We start from the raw sequence: 20026 nt of genomic DNA, 5'->3' as shown, positions 1-20026 counted from the left end.
ACACTGTGTGCCAAGCACTATTCTAAGCACCTAACATACATTAACTCACTTCCAACAACAGGAAGAGGTAGGTGGTGATGCTGCACCCATTTTATAGATAAAGAAACCAAGGGCCAGTGAGGTTAAGCAACTTATCTAAGGTCACACAATCGGTAAGTCAGAATTCAAACCCCGAACTCCAGCCATTTCCGGCCCTTGGGTGTTTCTCTCCTGTTTTCCTGGCTAAGTGGACCCAAGGCAGGGAGGGCCCACGACTCAGAAGTGAGCCTCCTAGAGAGAGTACCCCGCGACAGATCTCGCCCCCCTACACACACACCCCTCAGTGCAACTCTTCTGTAGCACTCGGGGGGCAGCTGGGCTGGTTCCCAGCCATCCTCCGCGCCAGGGCTGGCGGGTCTAGGCCGGGACTTACCCGGGAGGCCCCCGCCCCGGCGCGGCCGCTCACGCAGATCAAAGCCCAGCCCCTTGGCGCACATGTCAGCCACGCCTGCCAACACCCAAACACCCAAAGCCAACAATGCCGCAAGGGCGCGTCTACACTGTCCTCGAGCCTCCGCGAATTCGGGTCGACGCAGGCCTCTGGTTCAGGGGACACGATGGGGGCTCTGACTCAGGGCCCAGGAGGAGTATGGAAGGCAGCGCTGCGCCCACCCTCCGCGGGCCCCAGCGGCATCCCAGGCCCCTGAGCTGCCTCCTGCAGCCAGAACGACGTCCATCGTGCCAAGAGCCTTCCTAGTCACGGAGATCGCCGTTCATCTGCAGGACTTCCCCATTTTACAGAAGCAAACACTGAGCCCAGAGAGTTGAGCACCCCGAGGAGAGTCGGCCCCACACTCCCCTCCCGCGCCGCCCCCGGCCGGCTCCCAAACTCCAGACCCGCCGCGCTCCGGGCGGGGCTGCACGCGGCGGCCGACCTGCAGCCCGGGGCCTGGCCCCCGGTCCAGCCGGGCGTCGCGGCCCGCACCTACCTCCCTCGGGTGCAAAGGCGCGGCAGCCGCTGCACGCAGCCACGAGGAGCCAGAGGAGTTGGCAGAGGCTCGCGGCCGGGCGCTCCAGGGTGCAGGACGGGCGGGCCCCCCGAGCGTGCCGGGGAGCGGCGAGCTGGGCGCGCGGGCCGGCGCTCCGGGGAGGCAGCGGGGGCCGCGCCGGGTGGATGCCTGGACCCCGGGGCGCGGGGGCCGCTGCAACGATCCCGGGGCGTGGGGGGCGCGCGGGGCCGCTGCGACTATCCGGGCGGCGCGGGTCAAGGGCGCGAGAGCAGGCGACAGCGAGCGGGGCTGGAGCAGCGGCAGCGACCGGTGCGCGGACGTCGATCCGAGCAGGAGCCGAGCGGAGCGGGGCAGGAGTGGGCGGCCGGGCCGGGCGGAGCTGGGGCCAGGGCTGCGCTGGGGCCGGGGCAGGAATGGGCGGCCGGGCCGGGCGGAGCTGGGGCCGGGGCTGCGCTGGGGCCGGGCAGGAGTGGGCGGCCGGGCCGGGCGGAGCTGGGGCCGGGGCTGCGCTGGGGCCGGGCAGGAGTGGGCGGCCGGGCCGGGCGGAGCTGGGGCCCGGGCTGCGCTGGGGCCGGGCAGGAGTGGGCGGCGGGGCGGGGCTGCGGCCGGCTGCTCGCACGTGGCCGCCCCCCGGTGGCCGTCCTCGGTGCTGCAGCCCGCGCGCAGTTCCCTGGGCTTCGGCGCTCCTCCGTGACCCGGGCGCAGTCCTAGGCGCTGCGTCCCTGGCCCCTCCGCCGGCTCGACACGCGGTCTGGGCACCCTCCCAAGTGGGTGATTCAAGAAGGAGGGCCCAACCGTCTAGTCGGATAGGAAGATGGAAAACAAATGACCCAGTAATCATTACTCCACACCGTTACAAACTGTGGGTATGCTATGAGTGAAGTGTAGGGGGCCGTAGGAGATTGTGAAGAAAGACAAACCCGCTTATTCCGGGGTCCAGGGAGGCTTCTCTGAGGAAGTGACGTTTGAACTGAGCTCTGCAAGAGGAGTAGGTGTCGCTTCTAGAAACTTCACGAAGACAGGTGTCCTCCAGGGTCTCAGCAGGGAGACGTGGAGCAGGTCACACTTCCTTATTGCTTGGTCCTTAATCATCTCCCTCACCGTCGCACAAAATGTTCTGACTTTATTGAAGAGTTTGGGCAACAGAGAGGAGTTAAACCAGGAAACCAAACGCATTGCTGTTGAGTCAATTCTGACTCAGAGCGACCCTATAGAACGGGATAGAACTGCCCCACAGAGTTTACAGAGAGCGCCTGGGGGATTCGAACTTGCCAACCTTTATGGTTAGCAGCCACAGCACTTTACCAGTACTCCGGCAGGATTTCCCGATTAAACACAGGAGAGATAAAAATAAGGTGCACCTCAACACGACTGTTCCCAAGAAAGAAAACAGTCAATCTCCTCAGGGAGAACTCCTCACAGGCACACAGCAGTTCAAAGCCTAACCCCTCTGTCCTGAAGCCAACTCCTTCTCTCAAGTGGAGAATGATCTCTTTTGCAAACTCTGAAGGGCAAATCGCCACCTCTGTTAGAAAACTGTTCCGGCCCACAGGAACTTCCCCTCCCCCCTTCTCTCCAGCAGAGTAATTCATGGGACTTAATAGCCCACAGAATGCAAAGGACACCATCAAGAAAGTGAAAAGACAATCCAGAAAATGGGAGAAAATGTTTGCATAGCATGTATTGGATAAAGAGCTTGTATCTAAAATACATAAAGAACCCTTACAAATCAATGATAAAAAGACAAATAACCCAATAGAAAAATGGGCAAAGGATCTAAATGGACATTTTTCCAAAGAAGATACAATATACGAATGGCCAACAGGCACATGACAAGGTGCTCAATAGCATTAGCCATCACAGAAATGCATATCGAAACCACAATGAGATAGCATTTCACACTGAGGGCCATTATGGAGCCCTGGTGGTGTAGTGGTTAAGAACTGCCTTGCTAAACATAAAGGAAGGCAGTTAAGTCCCACCAGTTGCTCCTTGGAAACCCTTCGGGGCAGTTCTACTTTGCCCTATGTGCTCATTATGAGTCAGACTGAATGACAATGGATTTTAGTTTACTTTTTTTTTTTTTTAAAGAATGCATTAAACCCTGCTGGAAACCCTGGTGGCTAGTGCTTAAGAGCTCAGGCTGCTAACCAAAAGGTCCACAGTTTGGATCCACCAGGCGCTCCTTGGAAACTATGGGGCAGTTCTACCCTGTCCTATAGGGTCACTATGAGTTGGAATTGACTCAATGGCAATGAGTTTTATAATCAAATAGAAGAACTGACACCTTTGAATTATGGCATTAGAGAAGTGTACTGAACATACCATGAACTGCCAAAAAAGCAAACACATCTGTCTTGGAAGAAGTGCAGCCAGAATGCCCCTTAGAAGCAGGGATGTGTCTCACGTACTTTGGATACCTTATCGGGAGGGACCAGTCCCCTGGAAAAGAACATTGTGCTTGGTAGAGAGTCAGTGAAAAAAGAGGAAGACTGTCAACGAGGTGGATTGACATAGTGGCTGCAACAATGGGCTCAAGCGTAGCAACAATTGTGAGGCTGGCACAGGACGGGGCAGTGTTTCACTCCATTGTACGCAGAGTCACTATGAGTCAGAGCCAACTTAACAGCACCTAACAAAACATCATCAAATAGATAATGACAAATGTTGTCAAAGATTTAAAGAAATTGGAACCCTCACACATGGCTGGGGGAATGTAAAATTGAGCAGCTGTTGTGGAAATCAGTTTGGCAGTTCCTTAAAATGTTGAACATGAAATTACCATATGATCCAACAATTTTACTCCTTAGTATATACCCGAAAGAAATGAAAACATATAGCCACACGAAAACTTGTACATAAATGTTTATAGTAGCATTATTTACGATAGCAAAAAAAAAAAAAAAGGAAACAATCCAAATATCCATAAACTGATGGATGGATAAACAAATTGTGGTATATGCATATAATGGAATATTATCCCACTGTAAACAGAATGAAGTTCTTTGCAACCAATGTCATGAAACAATTTGTGTATAAATTTTTGAATGGGAAACTAATAGGCTCTGTAAACTTTCATAAAGAACAATAAAACGCTTTTTTTAAAAAAAGAATTAAGTTCTGATACAAGCTACAACATGGATGAACCTTGAAAACATCACGCTAAGTGAAAGAAGCCAGACACAAAAAATGGGTGATTCCATTCTTATACAGAATAGGTACATCTATAGAGACAGAAAGAAGATTAGTAGTTCCTAGGGCTGAGGAAGGGAGGCTGGGGGTAATGTGGAGTGACTGCTAATGGATATAGGTTTCTTTTGGGGGTGATGAAATATTCTGGAATTGATTGTGGTGATGGTTGCACAAGTCTGTGAATATATCAAAAGCCATCGAATTACACAGCTTAAATGGATGAATTGTGTGGTCTGTGTGTTGTATCACAAAAAAGTTGTTTAAAAAAATTAACCTACAGGAGCACATTTATCAAAGCCTGAGTTTTTCTGACACAAATAAAACCATAGCTGGGAAAACCAAAGACCCAAGGTTGCAATTGGTCCAGGGGACTGGCGGACCACATGAACCACAGCCTACACAACCCTGAGACCAGAAGAGCTAGATGGTGCCCAGCTACCACTATGACTGCTCTGACTGGAATGGCAACAGAGGGTCCTGGACAGAGCAGGAGAAAACTGTAGAATGAAAAATCAAATTCACAAGGCAGACCAGACTTACTGGTCTGACAGAGACTAGAGGAACCCTGGAGAATAAGGCCCTAAGACACCCTTCTGACCTGGAACTGAAGCCATTCCCAGAGACCACCCCTCAACCAAGCCATAGACGGGCCCATACAATAAACAATAACACCTGAGAGGAACGTGTTCCTTAGAACGAGATGAAAAAGGCAACATTTGCACTGCACGAGGGCAAAGATGAGAAGACAGGAAGGGGTGGCAATTCAGGATCAAAGTAAACACAGAACTGAGGTTGGAAATGAGAGGAGCGCTGGCACGTTGTGCGGAACAAAACTAAATCATGGAGCACTTTATGTACAAACTATCAAACGGGAAACTAACTTTCTCTGTAAACTTTCACTTAATGCACAATAAAAAATTAAGCAAATAAATAAAACCATGGCTGGGGTGGGTGGGAATGGGTTTCAGGGCAAACTTGGGCCTGCAAGTTCTGGTGCTTTCTAAAGTTTCTTTAAGATTTCTCCAAGAGGAAGACAGAGCCTCTCATTTTTTCTGGTCTCCCAAATTTAACTATTAGATCTTTCTTACGCACACACACACACACACACACACAAACACCCCTCGAGAAAATAATTCTCAGCAAAGCACAGCACAAATCCATCTCCAAGAAGCTTTATCAGGCTGCGTAGATTTGGCTATGCTGCCAAAATGACCACCACCACCATTTCAATGGCTCCACACAATAAATGTTCACTTCTCACTCATGGGAAGTCTACTGCAGGTGGAGTGTCCTCAGCTCAGTGACCCAACGCTCTACACTGCTTCAGTCTCTCCAGGGTGCCCAGCAAAAGATATGACGGAATAGCGCTCAGGTTCTGAAATACTTTTGCCCAGTCATGGTTGCCTGCCTATTGCCAACTTCAAAGAGGCTGGGGTAATCCTCACACAGGCTAGCTAGTCTACCACTGGAAGGAACAATCCCTAAGCATTATCTACTTGGGTTCCCTGTCCACAGTTGGCATAGGGTGTATGTTTTTAAGCAGCAGCATGACAGTCCCCCTTGGCTCAACCTCAGTCTTTCAGAAGGTCCTGGACCTACGGGCCATGAGAGATGAGGCCCATCACAAAGCTACCTGGACTGGACCACCTGTAGCTACAGACAGCTCTGAATTCACCACTCTTCTGTCTTTTGGTGCAAATGGTTAATGTGCTTGGCCAGTCTTAAAAGCTGGAGGTTCAAGTCCACCCGGAGGCACCTTGGAAGAAAAGCCTGGAGGTCTACCTCTGGAAAATTAGCCATTGAAAACTGTGTGGAGGTTTGGGGACTATGGCTTAAGGGGACTTCTAAGTCAATTGGCATAATAAACTCTATTATGAAAACATTCTGCATCCCACTTTGAAGTGTGGCTTCTGGGGTCTTAAATGCTAACAAGCGGCCATCTAAGATGCATCAGTTGGTCTCAACCCACCTGGATCAAAGGAGAATGCAGAACACCAAGGTCACACAATAACTATGAGCCCGAGACAGAAAGGGCCACATGAACTAGAGACTTACATCATCCTGAGACCAGAAGAACTAGATGGTGCCCGGCCACAGCCAATGACTGCCCTGACAGGGAACACAACAGAGAACCCCTGAGGGAGCAGGAGAACAGTGGGATGCAGACCTCAAATTCTCATAAAAAGACCAGACTTAATGGTCTGACTGAGACTAGAAGAATCCCGGCCTTCATGGTCCCCAAACCTTCTGTTGGCCCAGGACAGGAACCATTCCCGAAGACTACTCATCAGACATGGAAGGGACTGGACAATGGGCTGGAGAGAGATGCTGATGAAGAGTGAGCTACTTGTATCAGGTGGACACTTGAGACTGTATTGGCATCTCCTGTCTGGAGGGGAGATGGGAGGGTAGAGAGGGTTAGAAACTGGCAAAATGGTCATGAAAGGAGAGACTGGAAGAAGGGAGCGGGCTGACTCATTAGGGGGAGAGTAAATGGGAGTATGTAGTAAGGTGCATATAAGCTTATATTGTGAGAGACTGACTTGATTTGTGAACTTTCACTTAACGCACAATAAAAATTATTAAAAAAAAAAAACCCTGTGGAGCACTGTTCTACTCTGACACACATGGGGTGGCCACAAAACAGAACCAACTCGCCAGCAGCTATTTTTCTTTTTTTTTCTATCCTTTAGATTTTTTTTAGATACTGCTGTAACTTCCCTGCCCTGGGCAAAGCAAACCCCAGGATTTGACGGGACATGTTTGGGCCTCTAGTACCATTTGACTATATATTTGCATAGGAAAAGCTCTGGAAGGACACAGCCTGTTTGCATTGCTCAGCTCTGAGCTGTGGGATTCCATTGTGAAGGAAGAGAATTTCCCTTTTAACTTTTTATACATGCGATTTGACTTCTTTTCTAATTTACCACTTTTTTTATGCATTACATTTCAAATTTATTTTTAAGAAAATGAAAAAAGAAAACACCTTCATGTATTAGAACGTCGACAGAGTTTAACTGGGTGGAGAAATTAAAGGCGAGCTTATTTTCTTTTTTGTGCTTTTCTTTATTTGCTTGAATTTCCACAAAGAGCACGTATGCCTCTTGCAAAAGTTATTTTTAAATGTCGCTAAGAAGAAAAAACAAACAAACCTAAATAGAGCCCGGTTGTTCCTGTTTCCGTGGCCTCCCCACCCTTAGCCAGGCTGTGGCTGGGCTTTGCATAGGGGCGGCCCTTGCCGCTCACTCATGGAGACCTAGATCACCAAGAGCGGAGTCTGCAGGACTGTGGGAGGCCGGCAGAGACAAATGCTTCGTGGAGCAGATGAGCTAATGTCCTTGTTTCTGCTGGATGTGTGTTCTGTTGGAGAAGCTCTCTGGCACCAGGGTCCCACGAAGCTCCACAAACAACTCTTCCCCGAAGACCTACCTGCTTGTTGCCTCATCAGGCCTGCCCCCCAAAAAACCACTCATTGCCGTTGAGGCCATTCCAACTCAGAGTGACTCTACAGGACACAGTAGAACTGCCCCACAGAGTTTCCAAGGCTGTCATCTTTACCGGGGCAGACTGCCACATCTTTCTTCCACCGAGCAGCGGGTGATTCCAACCACCCACCTCTCGGTTAGCAGCCGAGCCTTAACCATTGGACCACCAGGGCTTCTTTTCAGGCCTACTAGGTTCCCGATGGAGCCCTGGTGGTGCAGTGGTTAAGAGTTTGGCTGCTAACTAAAAGGTCGGAAGTGTGAATCCACTAGCTGCACCTTGGGAACCCTATGGAGCAGTTGGACTCGACGACAATGGGTTTTGGTTTTAGGTGCCTAATAGATGTTCACTGGAATTAAATTATCAGAGTGAGTGAGAGAGGGAGAAGAATTGAGGGGCTGCTAGCAAATGGTTCAACTGCTGGAGAAGGTTTTGAGGAACTGGGGGGTTGTTATTAGTTATCGTGGAGTCAGTGCTGACTCCTGGAGACCCATGCGTGCAGAGTAGAACTGCTCCGTAGGGCTTTCAAGGCTGTGACATTTTGGAAGAGGATTGCCAGGCCTGTCTTCAGAGGTGCCTCTGGGTGGGTTCAAGCCGCCAAACTTTGGCTAGTAGTGGAAAATGTTGGACGAAAATATACTATGTTTTGCTCTGTGCACCTCTCTATTTTTCTGAAAGGCACTTCAATAGTCCACATAGTAGAACACCGAGTCTTAGGACCCTGGGAATGCTGGTTCTGGGTGGAACACCTGAGATAAGTTATTTTAGCCTCCCTGAGTGTCAGTTTCCCCCTCTGTAAAGTGGGGATAATAGTTATGATGGGGGAGCCCACACAAGCAAATAACCTTTAACAGCCTTCAATGATTTTCTTCCCTGGACCCGCGATTCTCATATCGTTGGAGCAGAGGCCAGGCCATGGAGCCACCCAGGGCTACAGAAGCCACTTGGGGTGGGGATAAAGGGTCCGCAGGATGGGGACAGGGCCCTGCTCAGTGCACACCGTGGTTCCCCACCGGATTCCCAGTCCCGGCAGAGAAAAGCCGCAGCGCGGCACCGCCCCCAGGTGGCCACAGTCGGTACCACGCCCATGGAAAATGAAAATTCAAACCCAAACCCACATGTGTGGATTGAATATTAATTCTTAACAGGTTGGGAATTCTCCTTTTTTTAATCCTGCGTTTGGGCTATAGTTATTGCTGCTGGAGTTGTGTACGGTGCCAGGCGCGGGAGGTGCCAGGCCGATATTGGGCATGCGCAAATTCATGGAGGCGGGACTTACCAAGCACAAGGAGTCCGCGTCATTACACTAATATAGTCTGAGAGAAACTCAGTATGCCTGGAAGGTAGCGTGGCCGAGTGGTCTAAGGCGCTGGATTTAGGCTCCAGTCATTTCGATGGCGTGGGTTCGAATCCCACCGCTGCCACAATCTTTATGCTGTCGCGTTTCCGTCCTTAAATACTTTAACTGGTTTGTGTCGTCTTCTCCAACTCCTTCTTCCCTTTTTCCGCTGCCACAATCTTTATGCTGTCGCGTTTCCGTCCTTAAATACTTTAACTGGTTTGTGTCGTCTTCTCCAACTCCTTCTTCCCTTTTTCTCCTTTTTGACGCTCTGTTTTTTTAACGGAGGAGAAGAAGAAATGCAGCCCAGATCCTCAATCGATTTACCACACAAACCTCTTTAACCTACGGAAGCCTCTGGGACGCCTTGCAAAATTCCCAGCCAGCTGCCTGTATCTTTAACTCTTGGAGGCTTGAGGCTACAGGGACCAGGCATCCTTGCCTCCCAATGACAAAGGTCAAGATCTCAGTTAGGGAGGGTTCCTTTCTGGCCTGCTCTGTGCCTTTGGAGGGCTCTGGCTGAGATCCACAAACTTCTGTTAGTAGAAAGGGTGTCAGGTGACTCTGTGGAGGGGTCAGGTCCCACGTTGTAGTGTCACAGTGTCTCAACTTTATTAATTAATTCATTCATTCAACAACTATTTATTAACGGACCTGGTTTTGCAGGGGTTAAGAGCTCTGCTGCTAACCAAAAGGTCGACAATTCAAATCCACCAGCCTCCTTGGAGCAGTTCTCCTCTGTCCCGTAGGGTCGGTAAGAGTCGAAATCGACTCCACGGCAACGGGTTTACGTGCTACTGCTGAGGCTACAGTAGTGAGCAAGGCAACATGTCGGCTCACGGAGTTTACAGAGATTAGGATTTCATTAATTAACAGCTAGGATGAGTGTTATGAGGTGCAGAATATTAACTTAGGCGAAGGGAGCGAGGAAGTGACATTTAGCTGGGACCTAGAGTTGCCGGATTAGGCAAGTGAAGGCGGGGGGGGGAAGTTCCAGGAAGAGAGAACAGCTTGTGGAAAACCCTACAGGAAAGTGAGAGCCTGGTGAGTCTAAGGAACTATGAAAGCAATTTAGGGCAGCTGGACGTAGAGTAGAAGCGGACGAATGGCAAGAGATGAGGCTGAAGAGGCAGAGGCTAGATTGTAAAAAAAAAAAAAAAAAAAAAAGATTGTAGGGGGCTATTAATGTCAAGTCAAGGGTTTGAACTTAATCCTGAGGGCAGTGGAAACTATTGAAAGGTCATAAGATGGATAGCCATGTGTTCAAATTTAGCATTTGAAAAGTTCCCTCTGGCAGCACAGGACAGACTGTCCCGTTCAAAGCATACTGCAGTTGTCTAAGTGAAAGGACAGTGGCTTGTACCATAGTGGTAGCAGTGTGGAGGCCAGAGGGTAGGTAAGAGACACATTTTGGAGATGGGACTTACATGAACTTGCCCAGAAAAAGAGCACAGTGAGCAGTGGTGCTAAGACAGAATATAACCTTAAGGGGAGGACAATGGGAGGGGAGCCAGAGAAAGGTGACCAGAGACTAGGTCCAAAGTGGGTGTGGTGTCACAGAAGCCAAGGAGAGTGTTTCAGGGAGGAAGTAGCCAATTATGTTAAATACTACTAAAAGGCTTGGCTACATAAAGACAGAAAAATATCCATTTGATTTATGATTTATGGATAAGGAGGTCATTGATAACCTCAATGAAAGCCATTTTGGAATGGGCTGAAGAGTGAATTCGAAGAGAAGAAATGGAAACATGAGTGTGGACAACTCATCAAGAAGTTTGATTTTGAAGAAGGGGAGAGAGATGATAGTGGAAGGGGTATGTGGAGTCAAGGGAGCATATTGTTAACATGAGGGAGGCTTGAAGTTTTAGATGCCTGGCAAGGGGTCTACAATCGGGGATAGCTTCTGTACCCACAACAGAAGGCGCATCAGTTTGCTTCGATGGTCCTTTCTGATTGGCTATGTCACTTTGGGCTGCCCAAGGTGATGACTGTTTTCTGCATTCATGATGCTTCTGCTCGGTGTCTCCATGTAACCTAGAACCTCATACTTGACCTCTCAGAGCTTCATGGAGTTCTGGGCAGCCATGCCATCTGGGCTATCTGGGCAGCCTCTAAAATTCTCACAGGGATTCAATTTGTCTTTTGCTTGAAGGTCTCCACGCCCTTCCCATTGGACAGAGAGACACTTGTGAGGAAGGAAGATTTCTTGGCACAGTGATCAATGGTGCCCCATATCCAGCATTTAGACATTCCACTTTCAGAGCCTCAGAGAAGAGATGACTTGGAGGACTACAGAAAAGAAAGGTTGTGTCTTAGCTTCTGAGTTTCAAAAACTGAGATTAGGCAGTAGACAAAAATCTGGAAGATTGTGTGATCAGAGAGGAGGGGAATAAGTATTGATGCAAGTGTGTTACTGAGAAAAAAAGGAGACCAAGAACTGCTAGCCCCAAATAACCCAAGGTTTGTGGTTCTGAGAGAACGAGGTGGGACCTAGAGTTCACCCTAAGCCCTGGCATGATTTGGGTGCAGAAGGAGAAATCACCACGAATTGTGTTTAGGCCAGTGGTCAGCTCCTCCAATGTACCCCCCACCTCCGAGCAGAGAAGTAGCCCCCGCTCTCCTCCCTCCTTTGAAGTTAGACACAACGCATTTCCTCATTTATAAAATGGGAATGATAAATCCATTCTGAAGGGTGGCCATAAGAAAATAAGATCACATAGATGAAAGGACTTTCAAACTGTCAAGCATTAAACAGACATAAAAGATTATTACTGATCTTTTAAAAATCATATACATATGCAACCCAGCAGAGGAGCATACCTCTTTTTTTAGCCCCTTTAAAACTGTCTTCCTTCATTCAACAGAAGCGAACACACCCTGCAGTGGCCACTTCCAGTCACTCCCCTCCACCAGAGTTTCTTTAGGCTTGGGATGGTTTTCTTCTGTATCAGGATCAATGGTTGGCTTGGCCAGAAACACGTGTGCATACTGTAACATGTGCATGGTTGTATTTACATACTGATATCTTTTTTTTTTTCTTAGTGCCCACCACCAATACCAAGATGACAGGGAGACGCTGTTTCTGTGGACAGCGGGGTTGGATTGAGTTTTGCGGCCCTAAGCATTAAAGGGATTACATCATTGTGCCCACATTTTTAAAAAATTAAGCAGTACTAAACCATAAAATATGACCAACAAAGTTCAAATTTTTTTCCCATTATAACGATATTGGTGCTTTTTTGAAACATCCAATTCCTTAAAAAAATTTTGCTACCTATTTTTCTGATGTCCCTGTGGGTGGTGAAAATGGTTTACTCACTTAAAGGTTGTCCATTAAGACACACCCAGTGTCACCTCGGGAGAAAGGCCTGGAGATCTGCTTCCCTAAAGATTACAGCCAGAAAACCCTATGGAGCAGTTCTACACCATAACATGGGGTCGCCATGAGTCGGAATGACTCCAGGACGGTGTGTGTGTGTGCGCGCGCCTACTATGCTGAGTAGCTGTAAGTCAGAATCATCTCAAGGGGAACGGCTTATGCTGAGTCATCCCCAGACTCATAAACCAGATATCCAAAAAGGCCAGGTTGGGCTGGGCAGACGGCTGGGTCTCAGGGGTCCCTCCAACTCTGGCATACGACGTTGACCTGGACGAATGAGGGAACCCAAACACATTAGGGTCCGGGCAGATCAAGCGAAACGTTATTAGAGTAGGTTTCCCCCAAGAGCCCATGATGATCCCAGGGCAAGCCCTGAGAAGGTCGGGCAGCGGGAGGTGTCAGCAAGCAGCGCAAACAGTAAACGCCACCCCAGCCACCTCCAGCCGCTAGATACTGCAGTGGCCTGACACCTAGCAGAGCCCGCCCAGGAGGCGTGGCTGATAAGGGGCGGGGCCAAACCGGAAGAGGGTGGGGCCAAGTCCGAACTCCAAGAGGGGCGAATCCGGTGCACCTCTAGGGGGCGCAATAGGGGCAGGGCCAGGGCTCAGGGGGCGAAGCAGACACACGTCCAGAAGGAGCAGCCGGGGTAAGGGCAGGGGCGGAGCACGGGCATGCCCAAGCCCGGAAGGCGCGGCCGAGACCGAGGCGGAGGCTGACGGCGGCCCAGGGTCACAGGCGCTCCACGGCAGCCTCCAGGGGCTGCAGTTCCAGGAGATGCAGGGCCAGGGCGAGCAGGCCGAGGAGCAGCAGCAGCCCGAGCAGCAGCCGCAGGAGCGTCCGCGCCGTGGAGCCGCGGGGCCGTCTGGACGTGGACTGCACGTAACGTTCCACGGCCTCGGCGAAGCTGAACTTGTCCGGCGCGTAGCCGAGCTGAGCGCGGGCCTTGGCGATCTGAAAGGTGTGCGTCACGGCCGCGCTGCGCACCTGCGGAGAGAGGCGGGGCAGCCGAGGGGCGGGACGCCGGGGCTGGGACTAGTGGGCTTGGGGAGGGAGCCTCCTCCCCAGCGACTTAAAAGGACCTGTGTGCTGTGTGCCCTCGGCTGCCGTCTCCGTTTTCCTCGGGGGCGCCGGCTCCAGGATGCCTTCTCTGCATCTCCTCCATCAGCCCCGCTGAACTCGCAGCCCATAAAGCACCCCACCTCCGTTCCCAGGAAGCAAAGGCCCTACCTCTGCGCTCCTCCTCCCCGGCCTAGCCTGGTGCTACTGGGACTCCGAAGGCCCTAGGCACACTCTTGTGAGTCCCCTAAAAGAAGCTGAAGCCCTGCCTGTGGCATGGGTGCGGCTCTAGGGGAAAATGACCCCAGGACACAGCCTCAGCTTCTTGCCCCTAACCCTGCACCAAATCTGGCCAGATGCCCTCTCTGATTTACTGCTTTTCCCTAAGAACCAAAAAAAAAAAAAAAACTCCAAAACAACACGCTACTGTCAAATCGATTTAGACTCAGCGACCCTATAGAGAGGAATGCAATTATGCAGAAGTGATTACTCTCCAGGGCCTGAGCTGCGTTTTCCTCATGTCAAATGGCCCATCAGTTTCAAGGGGTAATGTTGACAGCTATCAGTTACTAAGCACTCTGTCCCTGACCTGGGCTAACTCCTTTCCCAGTTTTATTTAATCCGCTGAAGGAACTACCACCTTATCATTGCATATTTGGAAATGAAGATTAGAGGGGCTAAGTGCCTTGCCCAGGGTCACGCGGAGGAGCCAGATTCTAGCCCATGCTCTTCCTGCTATGCTGAGGTCCTGACCAGAAATGCCCTCCCACCTCCTTCCACTGTTCCTCAGCCCGACCCTGGGGAGGGGTCCACCTGCTGCTTGATTCTCTCTGGCCATTGAAACAGTCTCTAGGGTCAAGCTGCTGGTCTTGGATGGTTGGGGGACAGAGGCCAGTGCTTGTCCCTTTGAGCCCCAGCTAGTAAGTTAGGGCTTTTGGGGGAGGGGTGCAGAGGTAGGATTATTCCAAAAATATTTACTAAGCACCTATGCAGGGATACATCTGTGAGCTAGATGTCACCTCCTTTGGGAAGCCTCCCTAACTTCTTCAGAGCCGATTTACATGTGTGATGTGAAAAAAAAAACAAAAAACCCACTGTCATCGAGTTGATAACAACTCATAGTGATTCTATAGGACAGAGTAGAACAGACCCATAGGGTTTCCAAGGCTGTAATCTTTACAGAAGCAGGCTGCCACATCTTTCCCCTACAAAGTGACTAGTGAATTCAACCAACCTTTTGGTTAGAAACCAAGGACTTAACCACTGTACCACCAGGACTCCTTGTGTGAAGGTCCTCATAATTTCCCCTATAACTGCTCTTATTATAGTGCATTAAGTTGCCAGGTTACCAGGCTGTCTTCCCCTTTGGACTGTGGGCTCCCTGAGATAAGGACCAGGACTTGTCGCCGCCATTGCTCAGCATGGTGCCCGGCACATGGTAGGTGCTCAAGAAATGTTAAATGAATGAAAGGCTGGTTGGTGTGTCTGAGAGTGACCAGCAGAGAGCACCCAAGCCATAGCCCAGAAACTTCCCTAGCTAACTAAGCTCCTTTGCCTCTGATCTGAACAGGGAATCCCACAAGTTAGACAAGAGGGAGGAGAGCATAGTCCCTGCTGGAACACAACTGGGTAGCACCTTGGCAGCTATTTTATTACATGGGTGTGATTCCTGAGTCAGTTTACAAGCTAGTGGTTAAGATCGCTGAGCTGAAAATCCCTTCCACGTGCATTTAAATCCCAGCCCAGTGCTGCCACTTCTGGAGTGATCAAGAGGGACTCAGCAACCATATAAGACAGGGTAGAACTGCCCCATAGAGTTTCTAAGGAGCACCTGGTGGACTTGAATTGCCCACCTTTTGGTTAGCAGCCGTAGCTCTTAACCACGACGCCACCAGGGTTTCCATGGGCAGGTTATTTCACCACTGTGTGTCTCATTTCCTCCTCTGTAAAGGGAGATGAGAATAGAATCTACACCTTAAAGAGTAGTAAAACTCATTGCTGTTGAGTGGATTCCAACCCATAGTGACCCTATAGGACAGGGTAGAACTGACTCTGTAGGGTTTCCAAGGAGCAGCTGGTGGATTCAAACCGTGGACCTTTTGGTTAGCAGCCATATTACTTAACCACTGCACCACCAGCACTCCAAAAGAGTAGTAGTGAAGATTAAATGAGATAAAGCACAGTGCCTGGCATATAGTTTAAAAAAAAAAGAAAAGGCATATAGTTACCACTCAGTAAATGGTCACTGCTATTTTTCTCCCTCCTCTGTTGCCTTTGGGTGGCTCAAAAGAGAAGTAATAGGTAATTGCTTCTTTCTCGGGACCCACACCCCACCCCACCCCTGCTCCACACCAGAGTTACAGAACTCTGGATTTGGAGTCTGAAGTGGATCCCAGTACGGTGTGTCCTTGGACAAGTCACTGACCTTTCCAGTGTTCAGCTTCTCATTGTAACAAGAAGCTCATAATCTTTTTGCCCTTCTTAACTTGGGGGACAGAGTCTCTGGGTGGTGCTGTTAGTGCGATCAGCTGCTAACAGAAAGGTTGCAGGTTTGAGTCTACTCAGAGGCACCTTGGAAGAAAGGCCTGGCAATCTATTTTTGAAACAGCAGCCACTGAAAACCCTATGGAGCATAGTTCCACTCTGACACACATGAGGTTGCCATGAATCGGAATTGACTTAGTGGCAACTGGTAACTTAGGGGACATCAGAGAGAATTAAATGAGACAGTGGACTGGAAGTGTTTTGCAAGTAACACCACCAACACTACCTTGTTGCTTTACTGTTTACAATCTGCATTAAAACATCTCTTTTAAACTGTATGTCCTAAGAAATATAAAGCTGTATCATCACTAGCACTGGAGAATAGTATTCTGTACACAATAGGTACTTCTTACTAATAAGTAATAATAATAAGTAAGAAGTGAGCCTAGAACCACCAGGCTGTGGGTGTATGTGTTGAGAGTTGGCGAGGTTTGTGACAAGTGGTGGTGTTCAGAAAAGTGAACATCATGGAACCTGCCTCTGGGAGCCTCCAGTCTGGCTGGGAATGAATGAAATGAATGAAGCTGCTTATGACTGAAATAACAGCAAGAAGGGATGGGCTTGGAATGGTGGCAATGCAGACCCAGAGGGGACAGCGTAAGCAAAAGCCTGGAGGTTGGAATGATTCCAAAGGAACCATCATGAGGTTTGGGCCTACTAGAAGATTCTGAACAAGCACTGAGCCATGGTGTTGAAGGGATGAGGGGTGGAGGCGGTGGTGGTGTGCGGAAGGGGCGGGAAGGGAAGTGAGGGGATCCCAGGGCACAGGGGCTCCCCAGGCAGCCAGCCCACTTACCTCACTCCGGGTGAGCAGTGGTGGGATGCTGTAGATGGGCCTGAGGGCCAGGTGTAGATACTCCATCACTGTGGCTGTGCGGGAGAGAGGAGCCAATGACGATGTGGTCATTTGTACCAGACGGTCAAATCAGTTAGGGACATTGTTCAGTTTGCTAAGGGCACCTTCGCTTTGCAAAAATTTGTTGTTGTTGGATTCCTTTAAATCAGGTGTGCCTTCTTGGCTATGAAATGTGTCACAACAACTTAATATTAAAGGCTGAAGTTGTTAAATCTGAGCAGGTTCAAAGTCATTGCTATAATAATGTCTCTCTCACTCACTTCTGTTCCAATGTGCTCTCTGGAGTAGAAATGAGTTTGGAGCAGTGGTTCTCAACCTGTGCTGCACCCTGGACCACTGTAACAAATACTGATGCTTCCCCCGCCTCTCTGCAGCTCCTGACATAATCGGTCTGGGGTGTGGCTGGGGCATCTCTGTGTGTGTGTATGTGTATTTTTTTTTAATGATATTTTATTGTGTTTTGGTGACTGTTTACACAGCAGTTTTGTTTGCCATTCAACAATTTCTACACAAATTGTTCAGTGACATTGGTTACATTCTTGACAATGCACGAACTTTCTCATTATTTCTGTTCTGGTTGTTCCATTTCCATTAATCTAGTTTTCCTGTCCCCTTAACTTTTCATCTTTGTTTTAAAGTAATTGTTGACTGTTTGGTCTCATATAGATGATTTTTTTAAAAAGCAGCACAGTACTCATGGGTGATATTCTTTATTTTGTGAGGCATTCTGTTATTTAGCTAAAAGGTGACTTCAGGGGATTGTTTTGGATCAAGGTTTAAAGAGTGTCTCAGGGCCATAGTCTCAGGAGTCCTTCAGTCTCAACTGGCCCAGTAAGTTTGGATTTTTTAAGAATTTGAGGTTCTGTTCCACATTCTTCTCTCATCCTATCAGGATCTATCTATTGTGACCCTGATCAGAATGGCCAGTAGTTACAGCTGGGCACCATCTAGTTCTTCTGATCTCAGGGTAGATGAGGCTGTTGTTCGTGTAGACTATTAGTCCTGTCGCCTGGTTTCTTCTTTGAGTTTGGGTTTCCTTCTTTCTTGTTTGTTCTGGAGTGGAGACCAGTAGTTGTATCTTAGATGGCCACCTGCAAGCTTTTAAGATCCCAGCTGCTACTTACTGAGCTAAGATGTAGAACATAAACTTTATGAACTATATTATGCCAGTTGACTGAGTTGTCCTATGAGACTATGGTCCTAAGCCTTCAAACTCAGAAAACCAATCCTGCAAGGTGTTTGGTTATGTGTAAGAAGTATGTGTAATTGTGCCCCCTATGTATTTTATTATATATATGAATATATATGCATGCATGCACATACATGCATATACATATGCACATAGCTATATATACACACATACATACCCATATGTACATAGCTATAACACCTAACATGCCTACATACATAGATATATACCCGTACATATAATTTTTGGTTGTTGCTGTTGTTGCAAAATTATATATGCCATAGCAATTACCAAAAGGTCCTTTTTTCTTGTGTACATCTTAATAACATTGTTTACCTGGTCAAGCTGTGTACACTTCACCCTCAATAGCTGTTACCGTTCCCATCACCCAAAACAACAAGTGTCTAATATCTAGAGAGGGAATGCCCGTCCTCCACTCCCACTCATCCCTGGTAACCACTCATGAGCACGACTTTCTGTATATTTACCTATTCCTGTGGCACCTATGTATTTTTAAACTTCCCATGGGATTCTAATGTGCAGCCAGGGTTGAGAACCACTGAGTTATTGCCAGCCCGCTGGGACCCGAGATTTATACTCAGTCCTCTAAAACTGCCATAAGTCATGACTGATCTTTTCTCAGCTGGGAGCCAGAAACGTTAATCCTGTGGCAGTGCTGGATGGGAAGTCGTTTCTCCTATGTGCCCAGGGGGACAAATCTTTGCGCACCACTGCTTTAAATGGAAAGCATCCCAATGCGTTTCAAATACAAACTGATCCTGATACAGGTGAAGTTGTCCAGAAACAGGGCTGTGTGATGGGAGGGCCACTTGTCCCCTCAGGCCAATCACTCCAGGCCTGATGCCTGCTCTGCATTCCAGCTGGAAGGAGGTCAGTAGAGGGATGCTGGGCAGTGGGAGTAGAGAGGGAAGCTCCCAGAACATACTGTCAGGGATGGGGATGGAAGCAGAAACTGGCCTTCAGGCTGAGGAGGAGAATCTAGGGTCAAGACGAAACCCCCATATGTCCAAAAGCAGCCTCAAGTTCAGGGGGCCCTTGGGGGTCGCTAGCCCCAGGCTCCTCTCCTCCTGACTGGTATAATGTCTTCCAGCACAGGTCACAGGCTGGGCATGGGAGTTAGCCTGAGTCAGCCATGTCCATGTGTGATTCTCACTGTGGCACCGTGGGCCCATCACTAAGTTCTCTGAGCCACAGTTGCCTTATCCCAGTCACACCCACCTTGCAAGTGGGAGAAGGGTTTAAATAGGGCCAGCACTAGGGTGAGGTGAGGGAGGCATCTAGGACACAACATTTAAGGAATGTTTGCTCCCAGGCCGTGCAAATGCAGGGTCAAGCTTGGAGTACTTAAATTTTGCAACTTGGGTGCCTCACCCTAGTCTTGGTCTTGGGTTTAAAATAAAGCAATGCATGTACACCCGGCATATGGAGGGCTTTTACCACACAGACACCGACTCCTTTCCTTACCTGTCAGGTAAACCCAGGAAGTAGGCACCTGGATCCAGGGCTGGCTGTACCCCAGCTTCTCAAACTGCAAGGAAACATAGCCTGAGATGAGACTGGGTCCTTCAGGGTCTGGTGTGGAAAGGCGACATGCTCTCTTCATCCCCGGCCAGCAGAGGCACCTCCAGACTCATTGCTCACCCACCCATGGTGGCCATCCCCATAGCCAGCCACAAGCCTGAGCCAAGCTTGAAATGAAATCTACAATTCAACTTGGAAAACTCATGTAGGAAATGAATGCATGGAGCGGGTCTTTAATTTGGAATTATTCACACCATTTATTTATTATTTACCCCTAAGAGCTATGGCAAGCTATGGCTGCTAACCAAAATGTCGGCAGTTCAAATCCACTAGCCGCTTCTTGGAAACCCTATGGGGCAGTTCTTGTCTGTCCTATAGGGTTGCTATGAGTTAGAATTGACTCAACGGCAATGGGTTTTTTTTTTTTTTAGTACCCAAAGAAGGAGCCCTGGTGACT

At 49.1% G+C, this 20026-nt stretch overlaps 2 protein-coding genes and 1 non-coding gene across 7 annotated transcripts in view; 1 reads left to right on the top strand and 2 right to left on the bottom strand.

The window, feature by feature from the left end:
- Nucleotides 1-1090, bottom strand: part of EEF2K (eukaryotic elongation factor 2 kinase) — a 71847-nt gene extending 70757 nt beyond the window's left edge. For both annotated transcript variants that reach the window (XM_064295682.1, XM_064295685.1), the window contains exon 1: nucleotides 969-1090. The gene's annotated coding sequence lies outside the window, so the exon portion shown is untranslated. The remainder of the gene's footprint in view (nucleotides 1-968) is intronic.
- Nucleotides 1091-9006: 7916 nt separating this feature from the next.
- TRNAL-UAG (transfer RNA leucine (anticodon UAG)) lies at nucleotides 9007-9088 on the top strand. The gene has a single exon. It is a non-coding gene; the product is annotated as a tRNA-Leu (tRNA).
- A 1067-nt stretch (nucleotides 9089-10155) lies between these two features.
- SDR42E2 (short chain dehydrogenase/reductase family 42E, member 2) overlaps nucleotides 10156-20026 on the bottom strand; it is a 29870-nt gene continuing 19999 nt past the window's right edge. For 2 of the 4 annotated variants that reach the window (XM_023558826.2, XM_023558828.2), the window contains 2 exons: nucleotides 19513-19576; nucleotides 13376-16852 (listed from right to left, as the gene is read on the bottom strand). In XM_023558826.2, the coding sequence (XP_023414594.1) occupies nucleotides 16368-16852; nucleotides 19513-19576 (549 nt within the window). In that variant the 3' untranslated portion in view covers nucleotides 13376-16367. The other 2 variants (XM_064295681.1, XM_023558829.2) reach the window with 2 other exon arrangements.

The sequence above is a fragment of the Loxodonta africana genome, chromosome 12 (genome assembly GCF_030014295.1).
Source record: "Loxodonta africana isolate mLoxAfr1 chromosome 12, mLoxAfr1.hap2, whole genome shotgun sequence".
Lineage (NCBI taxonomy): Eukaryota > Metazoa > Chordata > Mammalia > Proboscidea > Elephantidae > Loxodonta > Loxodonta africana.
Note: the sequence above shows the minus strand (reverse complement) of the source record. Positions and strands in the feature narration are given on the sequence as shown.